The sequence below is a fragment of the Panthera uncia genome, chromosome A2, assembly GCF_023721935.1.
Source record: "Panthera uncia isolate 11264 chromosome A2, Puncia_PCG_1.0, whole genome shotgun sequence".
NCBI classification, from domain to species: domain Eukaryota; kingdom Metazoa; phylum Chordata; class Mammalia; order Carnivora; family Felidae; genus Panthera; species Panthera uncia.
The window spans coordinates 138290590-138312983 of NC_064816.1; the positions used below are offsets into that span (position 1 = coordinate 138290590).

At 38.8% G+C, this 22394-nt stretch overlaps 1 protein-coding gene across 1 annotated transcript in view; it reads right to left on the reverse strand.

Annotated features, from left to right (window-relative positions):
• GRM8 (glutamate metabotropic receptor 8) overlaps positions 1–22394 on the reverse strand; it is a 755014-nt gene that overhangs the window by 381706 nt on the left and 350914 nt on the right. Inside the window, exons 3-5 of the mRNA XM_049641781.1 lie at positions 19685–19820; positions 19072–19226; positions 17828–17965 (exon numbers count right to left, since the gene is read on the reverse strand). Of these exons, the coding sequence (XP_049497738.1) occupies positions 17828–17965; positions 19072–19226; positions 19685–19820 (429 nt within the window). The remainder of the gene's footprint in view (positions 1–17827; positions 17966–19071; positions 19227–19684; positions 19821–22394) is intronic.

Sequence of the window (22394 nt, forward strand, 5' to 3'; positions counted from 1 at the left end):
GAAGGAAGGAAGGAAGGAAGGAAGGAAGGAAGGAAGGAAGGAAGGAAAAGGTTTTATTCTTAGAAGGTCAAGTATCTGTACTGGGAAAAATTTGATCCTTCTGAGTTCAATTTCAGGAGAATTTCTGTAATAGGAGACTTTCCTGATGTTTGAATGTTGTGGCTACGTTTGGGAATAAAAATTTCCTACTCAGGCATCCCACAGAGAAAAAGCATCTACCCTTAAGAATATAAAACATTATCCTCATTACTGAGACACTGTCCAATCTCAATGGTATTTGTAGTTTCTCTATGCCCTGGGGCAGTCTTCAAAGGTCAAAGAGAACACTAAAGGCTATGTCCATAAGATAATTAGATCAAAATAGACCCGAAGGCTGGCCTCAGGTAGCTATTTCTAATGAGAGTCAGTCACAGGGCAATAAAAACTACAGTTCATGCCCAAATGTTCTCCTTGGTCAAGAAGGGACTGACTAGATAGAATCAGAACCCAAGGGTCATTTCTGATTGGCCTGAATCCAAAACACCACAACAAAACTCAAGAAGCTTCATAGACAAATAATTACACAGCTAATTTAGGTGTTTGGATTAGACAGATGATTCAAAGTCCCCTTCATCTTCTTAGATGTGATTATTCTAACCGAGATAAATATTCTGAATTTACAATAGAATATTGAGCCTCACTTCAACCGTGGAATGGATAGAAGAAAGTAAACAAATTGGGCCTTCTTTTATTTTGAAGGCAGAAAGACAAATAGAATGGTATGCCTACATCATTCAGACTAGTAGACCACATTAACAGCAATATACAGTAAGATAAGGAGATATATGGGATTTCTGGTCCTGGTTCCTTTCTCTGGCCCTTAGACAAATTACTTATTCCAACTGATTCCAGTTTCCTAACCTGTAAAAAATGGATACTGGATAAATAATCTGTTATATTTCTTCCAAATCTACAAAAAAGTTAGTGTTTTATGTACCAAGAAGGATAATTGCAGACCTATATTCTGATGAGGCTGCATTTCAGGTGGATTTGCAGCAGCCAAATGAGTACACAAAAATTCTAACACCAGACAAAAGAAGGACTCAGCCAGAATCATGCCAAGTCGAAGAAGCCAACTCAGAGAGACAAAAGAAATTCTTTGACAAAAAATAAATCATGTCTGAAATTATATTGTTGATGTATTCCACACCTATCTGTTGGATATATATCCAAAAACTTGGTTGAGAGAGAGAGAGAGAGAGAATCAATAGAGATATGGAAAGGTAACACATTTTTCAACCATATATTCTAAAAATCCAGTTGTATGAAAATATGTATATCTAATGAAAAAATAAAAATCAGATTAAAGACAATATAGATAGTTTAGCAAGCAAGATCAAGTGTGTCTGTCATAAGATCCTACACAGCAAGAAAATAAGCTATGATTTTTATACTCCGCTCCCTAGGATTTGGTTAAAAATCATCATCCTCATAAGCACTGGTTAACAATATGAAAGCAGTCATTTACTAATGCAATATATTAAGAACAAAATGCACATACACAAAAACTGTATCTAAATTGACTAGTCATATAGGAATATGTCCTTAAAAGATGGACACGTGGGAACACTTTGCACAACCAACCCTGAATGCCACTCACCAGTGGATTAAATAAAGAAAGTTAAAGAAAAAAAAACTGAATAGGCAGATTGATTGGTCAAAGATAGAAAAACTTATATAGGAAATTCATAAATAAATAAAAACTAAGCAACCTAAATACTTTTTCAACCAACCACTGGATATCAGTAGCTAAATAAATGTTTCACTTTTTCTTTTGTCTTTCTTCATCATTCTAAATAAAGGAAAATGGGGGCACCTGGGTGGCTCAGTTGGCCAGTTGTCCAACCGGATTTCGGCTCAGGTCATGATCAGTTCCTGAGACTGAGCCCTACATCACACTCTGCGCTGACAGTACAGACCCTGCTTGGGATTCTCTCTCTCCCTGTCTCTCTGCCCCTCACCCACTCATGTTTGCTTTCTCTCAAAAATAAACAAACTTAAAAAAAATTAAAATTAGGGTGCCTGGGTGACTCAGTCAGTTACACTTCTGACTCCTGACTTTGGCTCAGGTCATGATCTCACAGTTTGTGAGTTTGAACCCCGCTTTGGGCTCTGTGCTGACAGTGCAGAGCCTGCTTGGGATATATTCTCTCTCTCTCTCTCTCTCTCTCTCTCTCTCTCTCTCTCTCTCTCCCTCTCTCTCTCTCTCTCAAAATAAATAAATAAACTTTAAAAATATTTAAAATAAAAATAAAAGTTCCTAACAAGAGGTAGCCATCAACATGGAAAGGAGTACAAAATAAGTCCTAGATTATCCCCCAATCCCACCCTGCTCCTTCCTGTCCTCTGTACCCTTAGAATATCCAGAGGAGCAAGTACCCTAGCCCTAACTGTCTTAATCAGCACTTAAATATCTTTCACAGATCTAGGAGATAAAGAGCTAGAAAAAGAGCCCAACTCTTTCAAGATAAGCAGGGGAATCTGTTGTTGTCTTCCATAGCAGGAAATCATGGGACATTTAAGCATAAGAAACAGAGAGCAAACTTAGCCTTAATAGAGAAATTAGGTGATGATTTCATAAGCAAATTGGATTTAATTTTTAATTATAGAATACATTTACTAATTCAAGAATGGTTTTAAACCCTCAGGGATTAGGAGTGGCATGGGGGTGTGGGGGCATTTCTAGCTATCATCTGTCTTCAAATACAGCTTTTCTGAAAAACAATGAGGAAACCTAATTTGTAATAATAATAAAGGTTCTTATATGAATCCAAAGGCAAGCTTGTTTTTTTTCCCTTGGAAATGTAAGCTTTTGAAGGGCAGGGGGCTGCATTTTCTTATCCTTTGTGGCACTTGGCACAATATCATTTCTCTCAAGGTGCCTTATAAATAGCATGGGGTGATTATAATGGTACAGTCTTCATCCTACTCTTTATAACCACAAGTAACCCTGTTCAGGTACAATGATGTTCTGCTTTACGTAAGTTGTATCATTCCAAAACAGGGTCTCTATCTATCATGAAGCCACAGCAGATGTTGTAACACAGAGACATTGATGATAGGGTCATGCTGCATGTTAACATAAATTGTAAAATTAAATCTGAGCTTCTCCACATTATTGACAAGAATTACATATACCCTTTGTGATACCCATTAGTTCCTCCTAAGATCAGTTAAGTACCCACACCAACAAATGAAGAAAACAGAGCAGTAAAATGCCAGATTATACTTCTCAGAGAAGTATAATTTTATACTTCTTAGAGAAAAATATGTAGTATAAACAGATTTCGTTAATTTCTGAGTAGGCCACATGAATTCATTAATGCCTACAGAATGATAGCATGGTAACATAAGTGCAAAGTCACTGAATATTTATTTTTCTAAAAAAACTTCATAGTTTGTCTTATAGAGTCAAAATTTGTTATCCAAAAATACATATATATTACATATGGAGACTTTCTTGAGTAACACCCTCCCATCTCTAGGTTACTACAGTTTGTATGCTGCCAGTTTCCTAAGTAATAAAATACATAAAATGTGAAGTTAAACTTTGATGTTTGCCTAGCATTTATTCTGAGTGGCATGAATGAGTGTCCCAGAGAAGTAGAGAAAAGGGCCAAAGACATTCAAGAGATCTGGATGCTAAGAGCCTAGTGGATTAAGACTATTTGGGTGTCTCCAAAAAGAAGCTTTCAATCTGGACCCTGAGAGGATGGGATATACCTGAAAATCAATCCAAGAGAGACTACTTTTTTAAGGAAAAAAAAAATCAACTGGAGATAGATACCTAAAACTTAGGAAGTAAAACCTGTAGCCTTACAACTTATTCTATAAGGACAGACTGAATAGTGGGATTATGTGTACTTTACAAACGTATACAGTGTTTGCCTGGAGATTTCCTTGAGGTAAACTGACTCTAGACTTACACTTGCCCTGTGAAAGATAATAAGTACTGAGCTTCCCAGAGAATCCTCAAGGGGCAAAGTTCCCTGGCCACAGGGTTGTGGTCCTTGAGGAACACTGGAGCTCTTGTGTGGGTGGAAAGTCACCAGTGACAGAACACACTCCGTGTGTCCATCTTTGAGAGGGAGAGGAGGGGATGGCGATGAGAAACTATGCTGAGTTTGCCTCTCTTTTGACAAATCTTAGTCTCTGCTGATATATCAAAACTATTATCATCATTGGGGTGCCTGGATGGCTCAGTCAGTTAAGCGTCTGACTTTGGCTTAGATCGTGATCTTGCTGTTCGTGGGTTCAAGCTCCACGTCGGGCTCTGTGCTGACAGCTCAGAGCCTGGAGCCTGCTTCAGATTCTGTGTCTTCCTCTCTCTCTGCCGCTCCCCTGCTCGCACTCTGTCTCTATCTCTCAAAATGAATAAATGTAAAAAAAATTAAAAATAAACAAATAAAAAGTATTATCATCATCGTGACCCTCATCTACAATGATACCTGAGTATTCACACACTTCCTAACTCTGTCTATACTTACCCCAAATACATAGTAAAGTTATTAAGAGTTGGAAGAACAAATTGTTTGCCCTTCCTCATAATCATCTGTCCTAAAAGGTCATTTAAACATTTAATCAAACCTGAGGCCCTTCAGGGAAGGATGTGAGTCATGCAGCCAGCATAGCGGGCTGTAGTGGGCTTTGTGTCAGTCTTAGGGATGATGTAGCCTGATCCCACCAAAAAAAAAAAAAAAAAAAAAAAAAAAAATTGGTAGCAGGGACATTTTCTGTCAGTAGGCCCAGGAGAAAAAGCTAAACAGTTTTCTGGACTGCACTGAATAAAACCTTCATACCAATTAATAAAAATCCTCTGGGAAGCAACCAGCCTAAATTCCCAGAATGCTGGCCATGTATTGAAATGTACACTAATGCTCCTGAAGAAAGAGGGGGTAGGTGGGCATCCTAAACCAATATGGATTATTTGTTTTTCTGCTACTGCGAACCAGCTACACCACTGCTCCCTTTCATAGGTACAAATACACAAAAGACGGCTTTTGTTTCCATAAAAGTAGCTCAGACAAATGACACTCTTCAGTGTGCTGAACCCAAAGCTGGCAACCAGCCCATTCTCTGCACTCCGATCTGCTGGTACTTTTCACTTTCACAGCTATCAGGCTGCTTCAGACCTGCACCCTCGCTCTGACTAGGGACAAAGAGAAGATCACGATGGAAATCCTTCTATGTGCTGCTAATAAGCCTATTTAGAGTCATTGAGAAAGCCTCATTTTGCACCAATAAAAGCCTTCATGAGTTCTACTGAATCAGTAAAACCCAAGTGTTTCTATGCACTCCCTGTCCTCATTTTACATCACTATGAGAGGTGAAGCTCAGCAAAATGTTGGATACAATGACCTCTAAGTTTCCTTCCTTCTCTAAGGTCCCCTGATTCTCTGTTGGCTGGTGGGATTTGAATTTTATTTAAATTATCACATACTCTGATGGATTCCTGAGCCTTTCTTCTGTTTTAGATAATCTCACTGTGGTCTGCTGAATCGGCATGTTTGGAATCCTGGATCTCTCTTGGCAAAGAACTGAATATTGCTCCTGTCTCACTGCTTAGCTAATATTGCCTATATTCTTTCTGAAAAAGATCTGGGTAAGAAACAGATGTAGAGCTACTTTTTTAAGGAAAAAAAAAATCAAAAAACCTCCCATAGCAAAGAAAGCTAGGGAAAGCTTTGGTGTTTCATGAACCATGAACAAAAGGGAAATTCAAACCAACATTTTAATGCCCTTAATGAAAGATACTAATCATTTTCCCAAATGAAAATCTACAATTCTAACCATTGGTCAGTGATGTAAGCAAATGAACCCATAGCTGAAAGGTTCTGTATGGGTCAATGGTTTAATGGAAAGTAATACAGGGGTGAAATGACATCACTGTTGGTTAGAATACTACCTCCTTTCCCAGCAAACAGCCAAGTCAGCTCACTGTTGGGACACAGTGGAGAGGTGTATAAAGAAAAGAATTTTCTAAAAACAATACAAGTTCTACATGTAAGCTCAATGTTTTAGCTATAAAGTATTTTGGTAACATAAGAGAGAAACAGAGCCATAGGAATGGACTTCATAAAAGGTCCACTGATAACAACCACCACTAGAGACAGTAAAATTCCTATCTAGAGACAGGAAAAATTAGCATTCAGCAAGAATTTTTAGAGGTCAAATTACTTGCCCAAGATCACACAGCTAAGATGCAGTGCTTGAGTGTCTACCAATGGGGCTGAGAATTTTACTGGACACAGAAAACATAATAGAACATCTACTTCCTCTTAGGTCTTATGATTTAATTGATAAAGTTGCAAGCCCTTTGAACAGGTTTTCACTTACACTGCAAAGAAAAATCTTCGCTAAAGTACTGTCTGTCTGGATGGCAAGTAGCACACCACCACCATCTGTAAAATAATATTTTTGTAGACTAGAGAGCATGTTGCTTAAAGGAACTCAGAGGCAAATTATTTTGATAAATTAAGGAGCATTCTCATAGAAATATGTTGGTGAAATATTGCTGAAAAGCTGTATATCATTTTAATTTTAATAAATCAAATCACAAGTCACTGACTGGGAAGTTAGTATTTAAGAAACCTGTGGTGAATCCACTTAATATAAACAATTTGTCTGTATTACAAATATTAACCTCCTGATTTTAGCATTTTAATTTTTTTCATATCTTCTTCAAATGAGGGATGTTCATGTCATGTTAAATAAATCATTTTCACTTATTGATAATACATTATATTTGTTAGGATGCTTTCAGATGCAAGTAATAGAAAATGCAATGCAAAATAGCTTTAAAATTGAAAGGATTTATTATTATCTCCTATCACAAGAATGGAAGGGCATTCCAGGGCTGGCCAATTCAGATGTTCAAAGATGTCAGCAGTGATGAGGCTCTATTTTCCTACTGTGCTATCATCAACATGATTTTCCTTCTGCACGCCCAGGCACCAATTGGTTATAACAATAACCAGAACAAAAGGACTTCTCTGCTCCTACTCCCTGAAGGGTCCTGGAAGACTTCCCCTTCTATTTCCTTGACCAAAATCATATTACAAGTTACTCTTTCAAGCAAGCACTGGCAAGCAAGATAGGACCATCATAATTAGACCAGGCCAGTCAGAATTAACTGGGCTACATGGAGTTACACTAAAACAAAATTGTTGCCCTATACGTCTGTCAATCTAAACCTCTACTGTCTGATATGACAGAGACTAGCCACAGGTGGCTATTGACATTTAAATGTAAATCAAATAAAATTAAATAAAGTATAAAATTCATTTTTTTAGTTGCACTAGCCATATTTCAAGTAACCAGTAGTCACATGTGGCTAGTGGCTATCCCTTTGGACAACACAGATATAGAAAACTGCTCTCATCACAGAAAGGTCTACTGGATGGTGCTATCCTAGGAGAAAGGGAAACTGCTCTTGGATAAGTAAGCAACAGTACCTGCTGCACTCGCTATGTAGTAGGTAGTGAACTTTATGCATACGATCTCCTCATATCTTCCCCCATATTATTATCATATGCTAGTCTGCATGCTGGTTTTGCTAAGTAAGGATGGGGAAACTCAATTAAAAGCATCTTTTTTTTTTTAATTTTTTTTTAACGTTTATTTATTTTTGAGATGGAGAGAGACAGAGCATGAACAGGGGAGGGGCAGAGAGAGAGGGAAACACAGAATCCGAAACAGGCTCCAGGCTCTGAGCTGTCAGCACAGAGCCTGACGCAGGGCTTGAACTCACGGAGTGTGAGATCATGACCTGAGCTGAAGTCAGACGCTTAACCGACCAAGCCACCCAGGCGCCCCAGAAGCATCTTGAACTAGCTCACAGACCTGCAGGAAGGGCACAGTTAAAGTCTTGATCACAGAACTCTTTCCATTTGTCATCTCTGTTCTGTCTACATGCCAGTATCATTCTCCGAGAACAACTTTCTCCTCAAGGTGACAATCTCCCCAGCTTCATATCTCAGAGCACTGCCTCCTACCATTCTCTCAAGAGGCACTGAGCTTCTTCCTTCAGTTCCAGTTTTAAATAACCCTTGGAAGGACTCTGATGGTCCAGATTGAGTCAGGCATCCAACCTTAAACCAATCAATTGCAGCTACAGAGACACTGGGGAAGGAATTAGTGTTGTAGATCAGAGATATGTCCTAAGGGGGTCTACCTATAGAGTCTGAGAACAATTACCAGAAAGCCTGGAATTTTAGGGTCATTTCTTCAACACATCTCTAAAGGCCGAGTCCTTTGACTTCCAACTCCAGCCTTCTACAATTTGTTCTCCAGATACTTGCTGGGTCTGTTTCACCCAGTCTTATTTAAAGGCTAATAGTCCCAACTTTCTCATTACAACAAGACCTCTTTTCTCAGCTTCAGCCTCACATAACCAACTAATTAGGTATCTTTTATGTCCATCCACTTCTCTCCATCCCCAGTGCAGTGTGGCCATCATAACCTGGGCCATTCTCATCTCTAGAGGAAGTACTATAATATCTAACTGGTTTCCCTTGCTCAGTGCTATGCCTCACCAGCATTAGGCTAAAACCAGAATAATCTTTATAAAGTGGGAATCTGATTATTTCACTGATATGATTTAAATCTTTTAGTGCCATGGGGAACCTGGATGGCTCAGTTGGTTAAGTGTCCAAGTTTGGCTCAGGTCATGATCTCATGGTTTGTGACTTCAAGCCCTGCATCAGGCTCCACACTGATAGTGCAGAGCCTGCCTGGGATTCTCTGTCTCCCTTTCTCTCTGCCCCTGTCCCACTCTTGCTCTCTATCAAAATAAACAAATAAAGTTTAAAAAATTAAAAAAAAAAAACTTTTAGTGCCTACTCATTGCTTCTCAAAACAAACCTCAACCCCCTCATGAGGCATATGAAATCTTACCTGACCAGTCCCTTGGCTAGGTCCCTATCCTTCTCTCTTACTATTTTCCCACCCTACTTTCTACCACAGCCATACTGAACTTGTCATTTCCTCAGACTACTATCCTTTCTCTTGTGTGCTGACCTTTGTACTTCCCTCTATTTGAAACAACAATCTTATTGATCACCTCTTCATCTTGTCTAAATTCTGCTCATGTTCTACTCTCAACTTAAATGACACCATCTTCTCTACACTACATTAGGTCTCCCTGATATATCCACTCCATTCACCAACCACAACACATGTCATTGCAGGGACATGACTCAATTATTTACTTTCTCAATTAAATTGTAAGCCCCATGAGGGCAAAGACCATTTCTGTGTTGTTCACCAATGGCCCTGGACATCTACTGGACAGTGTCTGACAAAGAGTAGATAATATGTAAGCTGAATTGAATTCATTCTTCATTCAACAAATACCTTAAGGAAGCCCTATTTTTTCCAGATGCCATCCTATGCACTGGGATGCAACAGAGAAAAAACAAAGTCCTTGCTTTCATGAAGCCTGTGTTCTTGTGGAGAAAGAAAACCAACAACACACTAATAAACTAATAAATATGATTACATTGAATAAACAAATGTATTCTCAACTGACATTCTCTATCATGTTTTCCAAATTATCTTTTTTCTGTTACCTTATCGGAAGTAATACACATACACAATATTTCCCCCCACATAATATAAATGTAGTTTTTAAACATATTTATTTATTATTTATTTTTGAGAGAGAGAGAAAGAGGGGCAGAGAGAGGAAGACAGGGAATCCCAAGCAGGCTCTTTGGGACATAGGTCCCAAACTCATGAATGGCCAGTTAATTTTATTCTTAAATTATGGTAAAGACCCTTTTAATATAGCCATTTGAATTGAATTTTTTGTTTCATTAAAAATACATAAAAATTAATTCCAACAATTAAAATATTTGCCAAATATTAGCCAAATGTATGCCAAATTAGGCCTCAGCAACATGTCTACATGAATGTAGAGCAAGAGAACAATTTGACCATCATTTCTGACCATTTAACTAATTTAACAAATGTTTAATGCTAAGCATATTCTTAGTCCTGAGGATACAGGCCCTGTCTACTAAAAATTTATAGATTAATCACTTAATATTTTCATTATCTTTCTATAAGATATAAACTCTTTGAGGAGAGGGAGGGAGATTTTTAGTATGATACAGTTTTAATAAATGCCACAACTAACCAAAAATAAGACTCTCCAGGAAGTCTTCTCAATGAGCCTTAGTAAACTCTGATCACACCTCATTTTATGTCTCTTTTGTCTTAATGTATCCAATTTATTATTCAGCTAGATAGTTCTTCTTGATTGGATGTGTTCCTAGGAGTTTGTGGTAAATCTCTTCTATCTCATCAAGTCATAACAGCCATGTGATTCCCTCAAATCCCATGGGTTTAAAGGAATCCCAAGGTAAAGCTTCTTGGGAAATATTCCTTTTATAATACAAATAATTAGCCCCTTTCATGTAACTGTTTTGTACTCTTTTCAGGGAGCAGGGGGAAAGATATTAAATTCTCCTAATGTTGAGCCATCTGTATATCCTTTCTTTTTTTGTTTTGTTGTAATGAATTGTTTCCCTCAACTGAAATTTTTTTTATTTTAGGTTTATTTTTGAGAGAGAGAGAGAGAGAGAGAGAGAGAGAGACAGAGACAGAGGTGAGTGGGAGAGGGGCAGGGAGAGAAGGTGACAAAATCCAAAGCAGGCTCCAGGCTCTGAGCTGTCAGCACAGAGCCCAATGCAGGGCTTGAACCCACAAACCATGAGATCATGACCTGAGCTGAAGTCAGATGCTTAACCAACTGAGCCACCTAAGTGACCCTCAATTGAAGTTTAATAATCGTTGAGGGAAAGATCGTTTCTTCTAATGTTTTCTGTGTTTTTTTCCCCCTCCCTCAGCTTCACTGACCCAAGTCTTACTGTAATGTTTCAAATAATTGGTTCTCAAAAGCGCTTAATGGTCCCTTGATTGTTTATATTTTCTTTTCCATTTCTGAGTCCTTCAGGGCAGTATTCCAGAGATCATGTTCATCCAGATTTTTGTGACTCTCAACTGATCAAGCTAAGGTCAGAGTCCATTGTATGCTTTGCAGAAAGGGTTTCCTAGACTTCTAAATTCATTTTGGCTCTGTAGAATGGGTGTTTCTCTGTCTTAAGTTATTACCTGAAAAATGTGAGAGTTGATGTGCCCTTGAAGTTTACTCTAATCAGAGGGTACTTGTTACACTTTTATAGAAGTATAAAAATTCCAGTAGTATTGGTGATTTTCAGACCAAGAGCATCAGTCTGAGCTCCTTAGTAGTCAAGGAGCTTCACAAAGAGGAAATACTTAAGCTTCAGTGATCACTGGAGAAACATTTAGGCTACTATACCAGGAAAAATAGTGGACTGGATCTGTACAACCCAGACCCTCACTGGGAAAGGCATTCTGAGCAGGAGAGGATTGGGGAAAGAAACAAGTGTCAAATGGATTTAAGTCCTACCACCACCTACAGGTAGCTATAGGGCTTTGGACAACTCACTTAGACCAGATGGGCCTCAACTTCCTTCTCTTTTCTGAAAAAAAATAATTGAGCAAAATGATCTGTATGGACCTTTCCAACTCCTTTACTCTATGTGCATTTATAACTGACAGTATAATTTCTTTAAGTTTTCAGAGTATTTTTGGTTCCTGATTTGGCAAACTTTGCAATCTACACTACAGATTTTGGAGATACAGGTGCATCTGTGTACATTTTTTTAAATTTAGTAATTAAGCTTCCCACTTTCAAATTTCCTAATGAGGACGGACACACACACACACACACACACACACACACACACTTCTAATATGGAAGCTCAGAAGTGGTATAAATAAGTCATTCTGGGATTTCTGCTATTTTACTCAGTAAGAACAAGAGCATATGGGCTAACAGCCACCTCATGGTGCTAATGTAAAGACATTGCCACCCAAAGAGTTTTCCTCTAAGCAAGGGGCATACAAGGGTGGCAGAATATATTTTGACACAAGGAAAGTTATCTTAGTTTCCCTTCACTCTGGGTCACCAAATCAAATTGTCTAAATCCATCCTTCGTCTTAACTACCCAACTCACTCACATGGTCTCCATGAGTCCTGGGTGAATGGGTAAAAGCTTCCACCTTCTATAGCCTCTCAAAGCAAATACAGGACTGTGGAGAGGTAGTTACACCTGAAAAGTTACCTAGTTAGTTATTCTGGCACTAGAAAATAAATTGAAAAAAAAAAGGAAAAGAAATTGACAGGCCTTTCAGGGAGCTAATTATTGAGCCTGCTATTTGGTTCACTGACAGAACTGCTTGTTTGTGGGAAGAAACATATTTATGCATCGCTTTTTCCATTACCACTATTTCTATCATCATAAATAAGAACCAATAGGCCATTTCAAGTAGCATATGTTCACCACCATTTAGCATCGGAGTGTCAGCCATATGCAGGCTAGGCAGCAGTGCCCCAACCTCCTGGCTAAGGATTAAAACCCAACAGACAAGGAAAGCACTTCCAATGCCGGGAGACAGTGTGAATGTCTGTGCATGCAATTTGAGGGCAAAAGCGGTCCTTTCTTTGTCTCTGTATCTGTAGCACAGCATCTGGCACAAGACAGGTCATCCAAAATGAATAAACAAGTGAATGAAGGGGTGAGTGAGGCAAAAGAAGGTTTGAAGATGCTACATGGAGCCCACTGGATTTATTGGCCTGGTCACGGATGTTGTTTTGATAAGGGCAGAGAGGGCTATCCACAATTCACAGTGAAGAAATGAAGGCCAGAACACAGTATGAGCCAAGAGGGAGCCTGCCTTTGGGGAGCAGCTCGACTGTACGTACTCCGGTCCCTGCAATATTCACTGTCAGGCCTCACTATGAAGATGAGAAATCAGAATGACAGCCATAAAAAAAAGTCAAGCAAGACTTCAAAAGAAAAACTCCCCACTGCCCATGAAATTCTTGCTGGACCAAAAAAAGGCAGATTGGGGACTAAGCAGAGAGAAGATAGGAAAAAGAAAAAAGTGAGGTGTTGGAGGGGAAAGTGGAAGAGGAGCTTAGGCAGAGGCCAGAGTGGGGTAACGGGGATGTGAAACCCAGTGCAAGGACAGGCAGAGATGATGAAGACCCACATTTTTGCAGGGAGGCTGTGGGCATCTGGGTTGTGAGGAGTGAAGAGGCATTAAAGCTGAGAGTAGAAGAAGAGAGGGAGGGGGAAAAGGAGAGAGAGGTCAGATAAATGTCTATAAAACAACACCCATCACCACTGATAACAAGTACAAAAGAATCCTTTTTTTTCTTCTTGAGAAAGACAAAGGGAATTTTAAGTAGGATTAAGTAGTAGTAGCTTTCCGAACTCAGCAGCTCTCAGAAGCAATAATAACCACATAAATAGCTAAGTGGATGGTAGGAATCGCTTCACTTTGGAATCTGGCCAGCATATCAAAGTTAACAGTAATATCACATCTTTCTGAAAGCTTTCCTGAGATTCTAGGGGGGAAAATCATCTCAGAAAACTGTTTGCACCAAGTTAATTTTAGGAAGAGGATGCTCCTCACTGCTTGAAGACATTCTATCTCCTGAAAATTGATCAGACAGAAGCCCTACCCTGCTGGGAAGCACTCTTTTATCCATGTAAATACATTGCCAGTATCACCCCCAATGGAAGCGAATAATTACGTTCACGGATTATCATTGCCTAATGTAAAATTTTACTCAGAATATAACCCACAAATGATACCCTAAATGCAGCAAAAAGTCCCTCATAGATATCCTCTTTCACACAGTTCTCTAACTTTTTGACTCACTGTGGATGGTTAAACACGAACTCTGTAAAGGCCAAATTTTGAAACACAGACATCTGTATACATTCATTTCTGAATTTGATGGGATTGGACAAATTGGAAATATAAATAATTTTCGAACCCTGGACACCTCTACTCCGTGAATATCCATAGATTTTCCTTCTTAATTTGACCACTGACATGTTAGATCATCTTTCCTCCCCCAAAACAGAGATGAAAACTGCATTTTGATGGTAATTTGGGGCACAAACATCTTCTCTCAACATCTGGAAATATTCACGTGTTACCACTTCAAGAAAATTAACTTAGAACATTGCATAATTTATTTCTTTCCCACCCAGAGACAAGTTATTTCAGTATCACTCACAATGGAATTTGCAGGAAAATCTGTTTACTGATCCTGTTTCCTAAGGGTGCACTTGCCCTAGCACTTAGAGTAAACACCATTTTAAAGGAACTGGACATAGGTCTTACTGACAGACTTTTACAATTTTAGCCAAATAAATAAAAGGAATATGAAGCAGACGTGCCATCAAGTGTGGACTATACCACAACCTCAGTCAGTATTATGCCTGAAATAAGTATCAGGTATACACCATCTACAGATGCTAAAAGGATGCCAACATACATCAACTTTGTTTTTTATTTATTTTTATTTTTTTAATGTTTATTTATTTTTAAGAGAGAGAGAGAGAGAACAGGGGAGGGGCAGAGAGAGGGAGACACAGAATCCGAAGCAGGCTCCAGGCTCTGAGCACAGAGACGGACGTGGGGCTGGAACCCACAGACTGAGATCATGACCTGAGCCAAAGTTGGACGCTTAACTGGCTGAGCCACCCAGGTACCCCTCAAACCCCTAATAAGAGTTTAGAGAAACTTGTTATTCTGAAAACAAGTCTATTAAAAAGTTATGATTACTTTATAACTAATTTCCTAGTTATTAGTTATAAATACATAAAACGAACTTCATCCACTTCATTACTTCATTGAATGGTAGACTTTCATTAGTATGATCTAAATGATAGGATGTGACTGCTTGCACACAGACAGTAACATTCAGAAGTCAGAATTAAGCACAGTGTAAAATATACCTGAATGAACACACAGAAGGTACTCCATAAACTCCCCTTTCAAATCCCTCTATAAACTGGACCTTCTTTATTTCCCATTATTCCTTAGCATGCACCCTTCTTTCCAGTAAGCTGGACCTCTTCAGTGTCCTTCGTACACATCTCCATGGCCTGTGCTACTCTGTGTCTTTGCCCTGCTGCTGGCCCATCTTCTCCCTCATCTTGATGTTCTCTCTTAAATCTTTCTTATCAAACTCTCACCTCTTCCGTGAAGTTTTGAATTTTCCAACCTGAACTTACAGTCATACATCTTCTGAAGTTCCACAATATCTATGTCCAAATTTAGCTTTTAATGATGGGATTTTTCCTCCTCTGCTCATATACGATTTTACATGTACCTTTTTTTCCCCCTAACTAAATCACATTATTTAAAGGTAACACCTCCCTCTTGATGCCTCTCCTAAAGTTTCTGTCAAGATCCTATCCCACAGCTAATTTTTACTCCTTCTGATTGCTATTTTTATCTGACAAGATGCTCAAATGTGCCCTATCCTAAACGAAACATCTGTAACCCCACTTCTTTCTTTCTGAAGAGTTTTACCATACCTTTCTTTCCTTGCCAAACTTTTTTAAAAAAATCCTTCTTTCCTCCCCTTCCTCTATTCCAGCTCTATCTCAGAACCTCACGATCTGAGTCTGTCACACTCCTGATTCCTCAGCCATACCTCTCAGCAGCACTGAAACTGCATGTACCCCATCTTTTCTCCTGCACGCTGGGAGGGCATGTCCTTCCCCAAACCCATCGTGTTCTGCTGCCCTTCCTGATTCCTCTCCTAGAATCTTCAGTTATCATCCCTCAGCTCTGCTCCAAAAAGTTCTGGCAACTGCATCCCTGCCCTTGCCTTTAACTTCCAAGTCTCCATCTGCCACACACAAACCTGTATTATTAGTGCTGAATTCTCCGTGGGGTCTCAGACCTTATGCTGCCACCTGCTGGGCAGTTCCATGGGGCTATCTCAAAAACAAATTCAAGTTTGTCCCCTCCCAACCTACCATTCATTGTCCTCTCTGCGAACTAATTACATTACCTTTTTCCTAGTCCTAGCTGGTAGAGATTTTACATTCAGAATCTCTATTGCTTACCCCCACCCCACTGTTAGTCACTCACCATATACTTGCTGTAAATACTACTCTCCAGGACTTTTTTCCTCTGTGTTCTGCCCTGATTTGCACATCCTTGTTTAGGCTGTGACTGCCTATCACCAGGACTACTGGAAGGGCCCTGACTAATCTTTCACCTTCCTCTCTCCTGATCTGCAATCCTCCTCATACTTCTGCCAGAAAAATCTGTTTGAAACAGGTATCTGAGCAACGCCCTAGACAAAAAGCCTCGAATAATTCTATTCTATAGGTAGAATAAAACCCAAACTCCCCAGCTCTGGGGTTTCTGGAAAGAACTCGAAGAACTTGCATGACACAACCCCAGCCACTTTCCCTCTTACTAACTATCCTCCCTCACTCACTCCAGCCGCCTGTATTTTTTATCCCCCACTATGGCTTGAACAAGAGCCTTGCCCTAGATCCTGGAATGGCTTGCCATCATATCTTCACATGGCTGACAACATCTTGCCATTCAGGTCTCATCTCAATTTCACCACCTTAGAGAAGCATTCTCTGACTGCACAGCCTAATGGCCACCCTCCCTGCCGACAGCACCTGGTCAGCCCTTCACATTTACCCCCCTTGTGTTTCCCATAAGCACATCTCCGCATCTGGAAGTATCTCTTCATTTATATGTTTACTTCTTTAGTGTCTGTCTCCTCACACTGGAATGTAAGCCCCATGAGCACAGACCTCATCTCTGTCGCAGATCCTGGAAGGGGGCCTGGCACACAGGAAACCTAAAGTCAGACTCTCCACAGCATGCCGCCTACTTTTCACATCCCCAGCCTCATTCTATGTCTGCTCGAGCACTTATCATATTATGTCTTCTACTGAGCAGCTATTGCCAAATGAAATAATCAGAGGGAAAGGAGGATATATCAAACCATGAGAACAAGGAATAGGTGAGGGGGGGTATATAGTTATAAAATGCTCAATCAAGTTTTGTAGTATTCAGTGCAGAAGATTTATGCATCTTTGTTAAAATTATCCCTAATCTTTTATGGTTTTTGATCCTGCTATTAACAGTATTATTTAAATTTCATTTTCCACATATTAGTTTCTATAAAAAAAAACTATAGACAGCTAGATAGATACAGATATAGATATAGATATAGATATATAAAAAGGTTTTTTATATTGACCTTGTATCTGTGGTTTGGTTAAATTGACTAAGTTCTAAGTAATTTTTAAAATTCCATAGGTGGTTCTATGTACACAATCATGTTATCTAAAAATTTAAAAAAATGTTTCATTCTTACATTCAAAATATGCGCATTTAATATCACTATTATTTTTAAGCACAAGATACAGAAGGTAAAGCATAAAAAAAATCATAGCTGCAAGAGCTATGCAGGATATGGGGGACAATCGTATTACAGGGGACATGGATTGAAATAGTGCAAGAAAACCGCTGTCTTAGAGCAATGTATTATGATCCTTCATCTTAACTACATGTTAAGTTCCTGGAGACCACTATCATTTCTTGATTTTTTTGTCTATATCCCACCAAGCCTATTAAAGTGCTTTGCCCATAGTAGAAACTCAATAAATGTTTCTAAATAGAATTCAAACACACCAGTGTTGGACACGTTGCATGTGATCAAGAAATACTTGTTGACTGTAAGAACCAATGAATACACATAAGTTTGTTGAATGATCGGTGTATGCTCAATCCTGCTGAGAAACTGATAAGAAACTTGAAGAAATAGGAGATACTCTGATCATTGTCCATATAGAAAAACTTCATTTTTCAGTTAATGATAAAACAAATGCACGAAGGGAAACATTTCACTGGTTACCTGTGCATTTCTTTATATGACTGTTCCTTTTTCCATGTGATCCTAACTTGCATCCAAAATTCTCCTCCCAAAATTCTGCGAACCACACATTTCTTCGATTATTGGCAAGAGTTCGGCTTCTAAAGTAGCGATCAAACCCTATGTTAGAGAGAAAAGGTATGATTTTAATATTCTTTCAAAATCAAAACCAAATACTGTCAGAGCTTTTGAATGGCTATTATGTCAGACATTTGAATGAATATGTTGTGATTATTGCATGAAAAAAAAAAAACCCAAAACGTAGTAACAAATGGGGAAGAACCGAAGAACCAATAGCCCAGAAATTAGTCTTCCCATATGGTAAAAGCCAAGGGTAATCAACAGATAATATCATCACCCTCACTCTTCACCACTGAGTCACCTGGCTGTATAGATGAACATAACAGGAGGGCCTGTTGTTAACGCCATCATCACAACCTCCCCCTCTCCTCTATATCACAGTGACCAGAGACATTCTCCTATATATTCAGAACCAACTCAGACTTTTCTCATTCTTCTCTCTCTTTCCTAACAGGAGTCAATGTTCCAGATTGCTATGCTTCTGCCTGACTCAAAATGTATCTGTCCTAGATGTTCCATTTTTCAGCTAATCCAATAAACTAACCAGCTCTGATGTAGTCTTATGCAGTCATGGGTAATGGGCTAATGTGTTAGCCTGCTCAGGTGACACCTCATAAAAGAGAGATCACCTGGAACTAATGTTTTACTCCAAAAGATAATGGGGAAGGTAGGAATTTCAGTCACTCCTAAGACCATTGGAAATGATATCTTGGAGACAAACTTCCTCTCAGGGAAGCTCCATATCTTTGCTGTTGCATTTACTTATCTATAGGGTCAGCCCAGTCTCACATCTCCATTTTATAGAAAGCAAATACTCTCCCCATGACAATGCTGTAACCATCATCTATGCCATGGAAATGCGCAAGCTTAGAGGGCAACATCATGGAAAGGGCTAACATCATAGAAATATCTAAGGCCAACTATAACTCCCTTTTTTAAAGAAAAAATCTAATGGGTATCCTTTTCTAATGAAAAATATATGTTGAGTTAAATAGTTACTGTCTTGGCATTTCTACCATCAGAATTATAAATTCTATCCAGAATCATCAACCATGGGTACATTTCATCATATGCTGATATTCTGGTTTTGCCTTGGAGTTTTGATTCAATTAGAATGAAACAAATTTTCTATGGCTTGTCCTTACCATCAATTGATGCCCTTTTGGGCAAAATCGTCACCGCTCCTTCTGCAATCTCCTCCTGCTGATAAACAGGTGCTATTTTGGATCCCCAACTATCTGAGCCAATCCAGAGAAAATGACCACTTTGGTTTAATTTTTTTGCTGCTTCCAATATCCTCCTACAGGAATAAAAAGAAATAAAACATACCATATTTCTCAAGAAACACTACACTTGTGAATGTTATAAGACCAGATATATTGAATTATATGCACTCAGTAGGTCAGTGTTAAACAATTAGTCAATCACTAACTGCCTGAGTCTTATCATTTCTAAAGGAAACATATTGACACCTGCTAGTTAGCCTTATCCTTAACCTCATTCACATTATTCTGTCTATCATCCTTACTTGTCTCATTTCTTTCAGCCCCCAAGTTTTACTTTATAGACATTTCAGAGTTAGGAACTAGAAGGCTGTTGTGTCTCTGTGCAGCAGAAGGCAATCTGTAATTGCATGAGAATGCTGCAATTCCTGTGAAATCTCACAAGATTTTACATTGAACATGAAATATGTTAAAAAAAAAAAAAGGATGTGGATTGCACATCTGATCCAACATCAAGAAGAAAATTAATCCGCACCTGATGTCATCTTCATTGGCAAACATAATCACTGCCCGAGCATTAGGTGTTTCTAGCAGGCGTTTGATAATTTTTTCAAATTCTCCAGGTCTTGGTTCACGTGGGATTTTCTGTGATTGAGCAATGCAAACACCACCTATTTTAAAAAGAGAGAGTGACTCAGAAATGGCACTTATTTAATTAACCAATTTAATGACGTTAGCTATTTTATAAAAACGAATGATTCAATGCAGTATATGTTTTTCAAACCTTTCATTCTCACCTACTAAAAGCAATCATGCTTGTTGCATTACAATATATATATCAAATAAATGACATCAATTATTTAATCATACATCAGGGTTATTGCTTTATTTTCCAAGCTTAAAGATTATTTTTGTGGATGTCTATAATAAAGCTAAAGTGTACAAAATGTGTAATGACAGTCAAGGAGTGCAAAGAAGAATGGCTGTTTTGATTCATTTGATGTTAAGTTGAAAAACAAGTGCCTGGATTAATAAAAAGTGTGAGTATGTCTTATAGGTGAGACCACCTATTAAGTAAAAGGATCCTTTTGCTATTTTATCTATTTGTAGACCTGTTTTAAAGTTAATTTCATTTTACAGCTCATAGTATTACAGCAAAAGTTTTATGTATCAGCAAAATGATATGTTATGAAACAAGCAGTCTTCAAGACTATTTGAGACACAGGCAAGTTCCAAAGATGCAGACCCTCAGTTGACATTATGTCTCCACCAAGAAAATCAAAATGGCAGCAATCCCATCCCTCTATCACAGAAGGAAGGAAGGAAGGAAGGAAGGAAGGAAGGAAGGAAGGAAGAGGGGAAGGGGACAGGAAGGGAGGGGAGGGAGGGGAGGGGAGGGAAGGGGAGGGCAGGGAAGGCGAGGAGAGGTGAGGCGAGGAGGAAGGAAGGAAGGAAGGGAGGAAGGAAGGAAGAAAAAAAGAGTTCTTCCTTTGGTCTCTCCTTCTAAGGCAATGAGAAACCAAAGAGAAAAGTTTAGAAATGACCTCTGCCACCTGTCAGGGTTCCTCAATTACAGTAGAGTAGAAAGTGAACATATTCTAATATTAGAAGAAAAATGAATATTAGCAATATGGTTCAGTTGCATTATGGCTTACATAGGCTTTTTTTTGAGTCAGATGAGAAAGCACCATTTATAACATTGCTTCAGTAGGTAATGACATTTTTACTTCCAAACAATTGCCAATACATTCAGTCACCCAAACATTATTATGTTCCACTATATGGTTATGTATTGGGCTGGACACTGGGGATACACAATCTAATCCAGGAGTTATACCATCTAGTCTGGGAGATAGTCATTCCAATAAATTATCATAGAATATGAGGTAAATTTTACAATTAAGAAGATATACGTACATAATGGGAACACAGAGGAAGAGGTAATTAAATGCTTAAGAGATTTTAAAGAGCAAATATACATCCATCTAGGAACAAAAGTGGGACATTTCTGGTATAGGCAAAAGTATGAAAGAACCTTGTTTGATCATGGCCTATGGTCAAGACTGGCTGGGGCTGAGGTTGGAAAGAATGGCCAGGCCCAGCTTGAGAATGACTTTGTTAGACATGCCAAATAATTTGGACTTTATCTTGAAAACAATGGGAACCCACTGAATATTCAGAAGCAGGAGAATTACATGATGAGTTTTATGCCTTGGGAAGAAACCTCAGGTAGCCAAACAAAGAAGAAATGTCTGGTAGCCAGACAATGGCCATTGTGGACAGACTTACCATGTGTAGCAATAATGTATGCTAGCAGTGTTAGAGTACTGAAGGTTATATTTCTTATAAGTTAGAGCATGGTCTAAGTTATCCCTATGACAGCAATGCTCTTACTAAACTCTTCAGGAGTAGGAATTGCCCATAATCCACAGACAGAGCCTGTAGATAGCTAGCCTACTAATATGCCATTAATAGTTGTGGCGATTGATTCATTGTTTCATTAAATATTCATTGCACGCTCCTACTGCACAGGGGCTGTGGATGCAATGGTGAATATAATAGACACAGTTTATGCCTTCAGAGTGTAGAAACATTGTGGGTAAAACAGGCTTAAATGCAAACAACAACAACAACAAAAGTAAGTAGATAATTATAAATTATGGTGAGTTCTATGAGAAAGACCAAGGGCATTTAATTTACATGGAGGAGTGTTCAGGAAAAGTCTCCCTAAAGTGTTGTTGAAGTCAGAAAGAAGACACAATGGGTGAGAACAGCATGTGAAAGGGCAGGAAAGAGCCATCAGAGCTAATGAATGACAGAGAGAGAGAGAAATGTGAGACAAAGATGAGAGGTAGACAGGGGCCACGTCATGCATAGTTTGTGCAGGTCCTGTGGAAGATTATGAATAATTAAAGTGATTAACTACCTCACTTAATGTTTCTCTTTCTTCACCTTTTAAGAAGCCCATAGAAATAGGTCTCATCTGTGAACACTGCCTTTCATGGAAGAAAAATGGATGAGGGTCACTTATGCAGAGGACAAACCGGAGTGGAAAGAACAGGAGGTATTGAGCCCCATTAAGAAGTTACTGGAAGAGGCCACAGAGAATGATGCCTGAGACAATGCTACTGGTGCCAAGGAGGAGTAGACAGAGATGTTAGAATCTGAGTTAGAATCAATGAAGCTTCAAACTATTTTTTCCAGCTTTATTGAGGGAGGATTTACAAATAAAAATTGTATATATT